The 9,624-nt window shown below is 40.7% G+C and overlaps 1 protein-coding gene across 1 annotated transcript; it reads left to right on the forward strand.

The window, feature by feature from the left end:
- The first annotated feature begins 2,123 nt into the window (after positions 1-2,123).
- TEKT1 (tektin 1) lies at positions 2,124-9,575 on the forward strand. The gene is made up of 8 exons (XM_009701044.1): positions 2,124-2,192; positions 5,048-5,291; positions 5,684-5,849; positions 6,118-6,246; positions 6,684-6,827; positions 8,093-8,315; positions 8,946-9,142; positions 9,416-9,575. The coding sequence occupies exons 2-8, from the start codon at positions 5,102-5,104 to the stop codon at positions 9,573-9,575; spliced, it is 1,209 nt and encodes a 402-aa protein (XP_009699346.1). The 5' UTR covers positions 2,124-2,192; positions 5,048-5,101.
- The last annotated feature ends 49 nt before the right edge of the window (positions 9,576-9,624 follow it).

A 9,624-nucleotide genomic window follows, 5' to 3' on the forward strand; every position in this document is an offset into this window, starting at 1 on the left:
CACAATGTACTTGTTTTGGAGAAGTGATTAGAGTAAGTGTGATGAAAAAATCTCTCCACAACTGGCACAGGTGATACACATATTTGCATTCTTACTGCAGAATATGTTTCATTGACTAGCAGAGCCAAGTTCCGTTGTAGCTACAAGAGGGGAAGTACTGGCTTTATACATCGCATTCCTTCACAGTCGCAGGTCATGGATGATTTTCCTGTGTGATGTGAGTGCTAAAGACACAGGTAAGTACTTGGCCAATTTAGGCTTAGTAGCAAATAATTATATAAAGGAAGTTTTAGACATAACAATTATTGCCAATTCACCAAGGGCAGTTTACATCCTTTCCATAATTTAGCCTGTTTTCACAGCTACCCAGGCATTATTTGTACAGGTTTTCTAAAGTCTTCCTACTTCGGAGAAGTGATGGTAAAGATATGTGGTACTTGCCAGCAAACTGATTGCAGGTGAGTGGAAGACTATAAGCTGATTTTAACTGTTGGTGGTTCATGTGAAGATCAGGGAGATGGTGCTATGCCATCATTTTAGAAAAACCTACAGCTTTGTGCATTAAGAAAAGAAGTCTGATCTGTATCAATAGCCTTGACTATTAGAATGTATGATTAAATTGAAATTGAAGTATGTAATGTATGCCCCCTGCTGGATTTTTTAGTATTTTTAGTTCAAAAAAAAAAAATGCAGTGTGTGTGTATATATGGCAGTAAATGTGTTTAGCATGAGTGATAAAAAGAACAATATATTAATTCGGCATAGTAAGTTTTACACAGATGGACTGTTTCCTGGGTTTTCTAACGTTTCTTCACTGTATCTAAAATTCAGTACTATCTAAGGTGGTTTAATGGCAACTTGATCCTATAATGGCTAGATCAATTCATTCTGTGCAAGATTTTGAAAATAATCTCAGCAGAGACATCACCTACTCTTTAAAATTATGTTTGCATGTAGCTTCCCACAGCAAGGAAGTCCTCCTCCTTGAAAGTACAATAATTGGATGGATGCCTTTCATCACTTCTTTTGTGTGACATTTCCAATAAAGTGTTTAATCTAAACATATGCTCAAGAGCAATGCGAACTCTTGGATACATGTAATTAGGTATAAAACTAGCCCACATGGTTCAACCTGTGTCATTAATTTAAACCTGGCCTAGCTTACAGAGCTAGTTTTTAAAATGTCCAAAAGAAAAGCTGGCATTACTTTATGTAAGGTGCATTTAAAAGCCACTTTTGGTTATGCTAAAATAGCGCTATGTCTAGATAAAGCCTCAGTGGAGTTAACATAGAATCATAGAATAGTCTGGGTTGGAAGGGACCTTTAAAGACCATCTAGTCCAACACCCCTGCAATGAGCAGGGACATTTTCCGGTTGCTGAGCGCCCTGTCCAACCTGACCTTGAAAGTTTCCAGGGATGGGGCATCTACCACCTCACTGGGCAACCTGTTTGAGTTTTCACCACGCTCATCGTAAAAAACTTCTTCCTTATGTCTAGTCTAAATCTACCCTCTTCTAGTTTAAAACCATTACCCCTTGCCCTGTTGCTACAGGCCCTACTAAAAAGTTTGTCCTCCTCTTTCTTATATGCCCCCTTTAAGTGTTGCAGCCCCTAAAGGCTGCAATAAAGTCTCCCTGGAGACCTTTTCCAGGCTGAACGCCTGCAACTCTGTCGGCCTTTCTTCATAGGAGATTATTCTGGGCACTAGCGGAACACCGGAACTCAGACCCGTTATGTTAGTCTGCTTTGCAATTTCAGCAACGTTGAAAGCAAGCAGTTAACGATGCTGCAGTATCAGCTCAACCTAGAGAATTCTCGAATTTCAACGCACTATCACAGCAGTTTGGACAATGGTTTAATCCTCTGAATAACGAGTATCACCTGTGACTGTTAGTGAGAAGCGCGCGGGGTGCGGCTGCGCAGACGGCCGATTGGCGGGAGGCGCAGTTGCAGGCGCTGTGCCGCTCGCGGGAGGAGCTGTGCGGCCGCGGACCCCACGCTGCCTCGGGGTCGCTTTCTCCTCTTCTAACTTGCTAAAGGTTTTCAGGAATTAACAAGCCTTTTACATTTTCATTCCTTTCTAAATTGTCCTAATTGCTGAGCTGATTTTACCTCTGTCACTTGACGAACAGCGCACTGACGTCAGCCTCAGGAAGTCTACAATTATTTAACCCCTGAAAACCATCTGAGGTAAAAATAAAACTTTCTTATGTCGTTTAATTCAAATTGAAGGATCAGTTGTAAATTTCGTATTAACAGTTTAAAAGGAACTAATCTTTTATGGTAGCTAACAAGAACAGATTTAGGGTTGGTAACTACAAATGAATAATTATAGTGTCGCTCACACGTTGGGTCAGGGCAGGGTCAGATACTGGGTTTTCAGAACAAAACTGCATGAAGTCCCACGGGTCTCACAGTAATGACTTGGAGGAACCATCGCTCAGGGATTCCTCAGCTTTCAAAGTGAGCACGTTTTCAGAAACATAAGACATTCATTGTCCTCAACCGTTGTTCAGATGTCTCCGCATTTCAGTTTATTATGAATCATTTTGTCATCCCTCTTTAATTCGCTCATGTTACTAAGAGTACAGATAATAAAAATTTTGTGAAAGACGACTAAGCAGCCTGATACATATTCTATGATGCACACTGGCCGAAGTAAACCTCTGTTCAAACTAGGTTTGAGTTCAGATCTACTTAAGTCATTGGAAATCTTTCAGTTATTATGGAAATGTCTCCAGTTTACTGCTCCAGCTGTTCATATGACAAAAATTACTGCTTTCAACTAATTCATTTTAGCATGTTATGTTAAGAATCTGTTAAAAAAATATTCGGGGCAGAAGGGGCAAGTATAACTAGACCAAGGGGGTCCAGAATGTACAAATCAAGGGACAGCCCATGGAAGCATTACTTGCTTGTACAAATAGTCACAGACTTCACATGTGCAGTACCATACAAATTGATTTACAGGTATGCCTCAGTAGCAGTCTATATGTAACCGATTCTCATCAGTGTTCAGTCTAGTCATAGTTTTGCTTTGCCCCGTGAATCAGGAGCATGCTGAGCGTCTGTGACCACAGCTTTCCATCCGCCTGCATCAGTTAGCATGTATTGTTCATTTTCTTTGCTTGTCTTGCACCTCATTCTCTGCTGCTTCTTGACTCTCTAGGTCCTTCTCCTCTGAGGCTAATGACTTCAGTTCTAATGTCAACCCTGTCTTCTGAAACCTGTATTTTTCTTTGGCTGACTCTGAAATATCTGCATTTTTCTGTAAGACAGTGTTTCTTCAGTTGAACTTCCTTTTTTGCTCCTCTGGAGTAAGTGTGGATTTCTCTTTATAAGGCAGTGGCCATGAGAGGCACTGTAGTTACCAGTTTTAATGATGACTGAGAGAATTTGGCTACTGTTTGAAGTTAAAGATCATTAGCAGCTTTCTAGCTGTCACTGCACTATTTGCAGCCAACAATTGCAGTTGCTTCTGACTTTCCTGTCTTGGACCAGCTCAGCTTCTTTGACCAATGCTGCTTGCTGCTTTATTGCTTTTGCAATCTCTTTGAACCTTGTTGGGAACTCCAAGAAACGCTGCTCTGATCTAAACTACACCAGGGATATATGGAGGGGGTATAACTGTACCCTCTGATAGAATGCTCTTTTGTCTCCTTCGTTTGTTCTGTCTGGCTCCCAGTCTCTTTTGTCCCAGGAAAGAATATAGTTGCCACAAAGACAAAGCATACTGCTAAGGTTATTTTATGACTGACATTTTAGATAGCTAGGTACTTAACACACCTTTCATTTGCTTTCACAATCTTTGTGCATTTCTGCAATAAATCGATCAAAATTTACTGTCCTAAGCTGTGGGAACTATCTCAATTAATGTATAAAGAATATGTTTTTATTTCCAGACAATCTTAACCAAGAATGGGTGAAAGGAGGCACCACTGGGTTGTGTGTGCTGTGCTGCTTCCACCTGGTGCAACAGGAGAAGGTTGCTAGACGCAGTGTTGCTGTTCCCATAGCAACCCGTTTGTTTACCTTCCATGTTGTTCTAAGCCACCTCCTGGAATACTTAGTCATACATTTAAAAAGAAACTGTGCTGTTGCTGTGGATATTGAGGCTGGAAGACAGTTGGTAGCAACTCCCTGCCACCCCCAGTGAAGGGGAACTGAGGACTTGGCACTTAGCCAGGCTTTGATCTTGGGAGCAGTCCAGGCTAGGAGCAGTAACAGCCAAGAGGTGTGTGAGGGAGAAGGGGGATTGTTTTAAGGGATTGTGGGCAAAGCTGTGTGTTGTTGAGGAGCAGCTGTGTGCATTTGGGGTGAGGAGTTGTCTGAGGAACACTGGATGAGCATAGTGCACGAATAGGAAAAATGATAATCAAACTGCTGTGTCTTTGTATATTTTGGGCATTGGTTTCACCCTACATTAAACCAGTGTGCCCAGTATGCTTTATTCTTTGTTTTGCTTTAGCCCTTCCTAGGCTTTTCCGTTTCCTCATTTACCTGCTGTATTTCCTCCTTCAACTTTTCAGGTCTTGTTTTATCTCCTTTTTTTTTGTTTTTCTGATGACCATTACATTTTGGTTTTAGAACCTAGAGTTCATCCACCTCTTCAGCCACATTCTTAAAAGGTGTTTACTTCTCCAACTTGTAGGAGACTATTTATCTTTTTTATTTGTTCACTTTTTCTCAGTTTTCTGTGACTGTCCATTTAGTAATTCTGTCCTTCCTCACAGGTCTCCTTTTCTTTCCCTTCTCTGCTTCCTCCTATGACAGACAGCCCATCTTTTCCCTTCAGTTCCACTTTCAAGCCTCTTACTCTCTCTCCTCCTAGCTTCCATTCCCAAATTCTGTTTCTTCATTCTCCCACTCCAAACTGTCTCCCCCACACCTTAGCAAAGTCTTGGGGAGCCTTGAGCAAGAAGTCTTGTCTTTTCATACCTATGTCATTTTGCAGGTGAAAGGGGCAATAATTTTTCTCACCCTCATGGACCTGTCTTCTCCCCTTCTTGCTTCTGCAGCCAAATATAATGTATTCCTGTTTTCAGGTTCCACATTCCAAGAACTGACCTGTGTTATATCCAGAAGCTTTCCAAAAAACAATGGCCAGACTGTTGCAAGCTCCACCCAAGTTTCACCCCTCAGAATGGGACATTGCAAACAAGATGCAATGTGCCAGTACAGAGTCTCAGAAATCCAGATCAGAGCGCATGATAGCTGAGAGTCGGAGGCTGCTGGATGAAATAGAAAAGACAACTCAGAAAACCCGAAGCGATGTCAACAAGAAAATAGGTAATCCCATGTGTTCTGCAAGTGTCAAGATGTGTTATTTGAGCTATATGTTTAACATGGACTTAAAAAATTAGTTGCTATTTAATAGGAATATATGTCAATGCCATGCTCTCTGATCTCATGGAAAAATTAAAAATATTTTTAAAAATATTTTGAGGCAGATTCTTTATTTTGTAACAAATAAATTACTTCTCCAAAACACACAGAAAGCTATTCTGACCAAACCTCCTGACACAGGGTTGCAAAACTGTGTGCACACATCAACCTACAGCACTACATGCACTCCACTATGGAACAAGTCTATTTTTAGCCATATCTAAGATCTGATCCATAATGCTCTGGCATATAACATGGGCTTGTATTAATACCTGTTTGCAATTTTCATTCCGCAGAACAGAGACGGGAAGAAATAAAATTCTGGAAGCAAGAATTAGATAAGAAACTTGAACAAATTGTTCATGAGACAGAGGTACTGTTGACTTTCAAGACTAGGCTGGAGAAATCTTTGGAGAGCTGCAAAGAGCCACTTGTCGTTGCCCAAAAGTGTCTCCTGAACAGGTGAGATGATTAAGAAGAAAAGCATTTAGAGAGAGAAAAAAAACATAGGTAATGAACCTTTAACAAATAATAAAAAAGGCTGCAAATTAAGAGCCTGCCTCTCTTTGCAGTGGAGTCACAGTCTGAGTGGGGGGAACCAAGGCCACAAAGGAAAAACTTCCCATGTGGCATGCAAAAGCCTTCAATTTGGAAAGCTGAGTTTCATCATCTCTTGGTAGCTGCAGGCATTTGAACAATATGGCTGATGGCTTTTCCTCTTTTTGTTTAGGCAGATGCGAGCTGGGATTGACTTGGTGCATGATGAAGTGGAACAGGAACTGGTGAAGGAAGCTGAAGTCCTCCAGGGCGTTATGGCTTTGCTTGGACGTTCATTGCAACAAACCAATGAACAAATCAGGTGCAGAGGCAAAGAGCATAACTGAACACTGATTAGCTGAAAAGTAGGACAGCCATAATCCTTCTCAGTTGCAGGGTCAGGCTGAGCAGAGGTCCAAAGTTACCTTCAATGCTAAACAGTTACAGGCGGTCAGTCCTAATCGATACCATTCAATCAGTAATAGTGAGAAGTTCTGTTTGTTAGAACTCAAAGTACTTGCACGTGATCCCTGGTCTTCTCATGTTCCAGTCCTGTGTCTTTAATTCCAATGGAAATTGTACCATCAATTTTTATGGAGGCAGCTTCATGCTCTAGATTTTGGGACTTTGCAACTAACAGTTTATACATGAAGAATTCCATAACAGGATTTGTATTACCTAATGCATGTATGCATGCATGTTAGGGACACTTGTGAATGTCTACGCTTTGGCTTAGAGTCCGGTTCTTTCTCCTCCTAGACTAAACCGTTCAGCAAAATACAACCTGGAAATGGATCTGAAGGACAAGTTCACAGCTTTAATGATTGAGGATTACTGTGCTAGCTTGAGAAACAACACTCCTGATAGCAGATATGCTGATAATGCAGTGAAAATAGAAGGAAAGTAAGTGGTTATTTAGTTCAATGAACATATGATAATTATACAGCTAGTATGAGCTGTTCCAGTAATAGCAATATTAAAGTAATTTTGTATAAAACAGACTGTATCTGTCTGTCATCTGTGTGTTGTAGATTGTTTTCTATGCTTCTGTCTATCACTTTAGTATCTATGTCATATGTCTGTGAAATAAGCCACAATAATCATGTTCTCAGTGAATTGCAGTTTACTAAAAGCTTTTTGGGCTCACAGTTAGCTAAGGAAAAATTTTACACATTGCTTAAACCCAAAATAGATTTACTAATCTAACTTCCTCTCCTCACCCAGGGTGTCCCAGTCCAGTGTTCTCCCCACTAGGACACATGAGGTATGGAGTCAGTTTCTGACTCAGTCATTAACCTGTCAAATACACCCCTTCTATATGGGTTAGTTAGTGTGAATGGTTTAGATGGAGAAATAGCTACCACAGAAAAACAGGCTAGAAAGAGGAAACATACTGAGAAAGCAGCGTGTGAGAGGGAGTCTCCCAACGACACTGTTGGCTCTGTGAGAACTGACAAACTTGGAATACCAAGAGACTGACAGCTCTTGCTAGCATGTTAGCATGCATCAACAACAGGTTGTACAACTCAGACCACACCCAGAATGGTGTTGACTGCTATATGCAAATGACAATTACAGCTTTATATATCCACCTAGTGAAACAAGGAACCCTCTGAGGAACTATCCAAACACCTGCCTGCAAGCCACTGGTGCACAAGTATGACTCTCTAATTCTGGGGATATGAGTAGGCGTTGGCTTCCCAACTATTGCTCTAACTAGGTGCTATAAGTGACTATCTTACAGGTGGTGAACTGTGTGAGAGAATAAGCGAATGTTTTGTGTGAATATTTACCTATTAATAGTAACAGCTGAATTGTATTCATAATAACAGCTTAATTAATGAAAGGTGTTCTAAGAAATACCGGTTATTATCTGTGTTTCCCCCACAACAACTTAATCCTTTATCAGGGAAAGGAAAGTTATAGCAAAGTTGCTCTGTGACTTCAGCAAATTTGTTTCTATCCTATCTTTGTCTACTTCAAAATGTTTGTAACAGAGAGGGTCTTTATTTTGTACCTGTAGCATTCCCAGCAGAACTGGCACTCACTGGGACTTGCAGTTAATAGTACTGCTTTGTTCTCGGTTTTGTGGAGTAATTACAGATTTATGAAGTTACAGAGGGCCTGATGCTGCCAGTTGATGACCTTTTATTTTGAATCTTTTTCAGTTTTGTTAGCCCTGAAGACTGGATAGATTTCTCAAACATAAATGTTGAAAAGGCTGACAAGCAGAGAAACAATTCTTTGGCACTGAGGGTGCTGATTGATGGCATCCTCTCACAGGCAGCGAATGACATGCGCAAACAATGTGAGACAGTAAACGTTGCGTTTAGAAACAGGGTGAAGGAAGTCAAGGAGGCTAAGCACAAGCTAGAGATGCTCCTTGCAATGGTAAGTGGTAGAGGACAGTCAGTGAAAAAGCGGAAACAATTGGCTTGCGTTACCTACCAGTTTTCTCAGTCCAGTGGCTTGAGCTACTTTGCTTTAGGAATTTTACCTTTGCAATATTGGCAACCCCGCCACATTTTCCTTTTCCCCTTCCCTCCCCCAAAAGTCAGCTTAGATTTTATTTTCTCAGCTGTGTGTGCACCACCACAGAGGTGGATTTCTGGAATCACTCACTCAGTGTAAGTGTTGCTGTAGACATTAGTAAAGTCAGGATTTCCCTTCTGATTTTTAGTTACATGGGGCTCCTATAGAATTTTCACGATTGTGATATAAGAACCTAATAACTTATAAAATCAGGGTATATGTGCTCGAAATTTGATACATGAAAACTGAGTGTTAATATTAAAAATTAATTGCTGAGTGTAAATCTCCAGTTTCACTCAGAACAGTGTCACCTGCTTTCCAATGAAGGAATCGTAATCCTGGCTGACCTTTGTAAAATATCTTTGATGAAATAACATCTTAACATAATAAGCGTAACTCTGATTGTTATAACTATTAAAGAAGATGTTGATGATTTCACCCATTGTAAGAGACTGTGCAGCACTCCCTTCTGTTGGATTTGTTGTTAAGGTGATGGATGAGGCTGCCTCACAGGAGAAGACCATTGCAGCCTTAAAGAAAGCAATTGCTGATAAAGAAGGACCTGTTAAAGTGGCTCAAACCTGCTTGGAAACAAGAAACCATCGCCCCAATATGGAATTGTGTTATGACACAGTGCAATACAGGCTGATTAGTGAAGTTCAAGAGATAACAGAAAATATTCAAAGGCAAGTGGAAATGATGAAAGAGGGGAAAATCTGTGGTATAGATAATCAGGTTCATTTAATGAGTCAAAGTAACGTCGTATCCCAGCTATTCTCCCTGAAAGGTTGAGAATTGCTTTTCCTTTAAGGGCAGGACACTTTAAGGGAAGCTGCATGGGTATTCTCTCTCTGTGAATCCCCTTCCATCTTTTTTTTTTTTCTCAGAATTCTTATCCCATATGAAAAAAAACTATCCATGTATTTTCAACTAATGTCTATCTGTATTTTCCCTGTTAGATTAAAGGACACACTGGCACAGGCTGAGAAAGAGCTGAGAGGTCTGAGCCGCCGACAGCTAAACTTGGAGGAGGAGATCCAGGTCAAGGAGAATACATTGTACATTGATGAAGTGCTCTGCATGCAAATGAGAGAGTCTGTTTACATTAACAACTTCTGAAGCCATCATATTGGGAGATTGTGTGTACTCTAAAGAGCCAACTCCTGCT

This window comes from Cariama cristata, unplaced genomic scaffold, assembly GCF_000690535.1.
Source record: "Cariama cristata isolate BGI_N322 unplaced genomic scaffold, ASM69053v1 scaffold45485, whole genome shotgun sequence".
Taxonomy (NCBI): domain Eukaryota; kingdom Metazoa; phylum Chordata; class Aves; order Cariamiformes; family Cariamidae; genus Cariama; species Cariama cristata.

Bases quoted from the DNA above. Each gene is read 5' to 3' on its own strand.
- TEKT1 (XM_009701044.1), top strand. From the start codon at position 5,102: ATGGCCAGACTGTTGCAAGCTCCACCCAAGTTTCACCCCTCAGAATGG. The intron at 5,292-5,683 runs GTAATCCCATGT...TTCATTCCGCAG, and splicing joins CGATGTCAACAAGAAAATAG to AACAGAGACGGGAAGAAATA. The intron at 6,247-6,683 runs GTGCAGAGGCAA...TTCTCCTCCTAG, and splicing joins CAAACCAATGAACAAATCAG to ACTAAACCGTTCAGCAAAAT.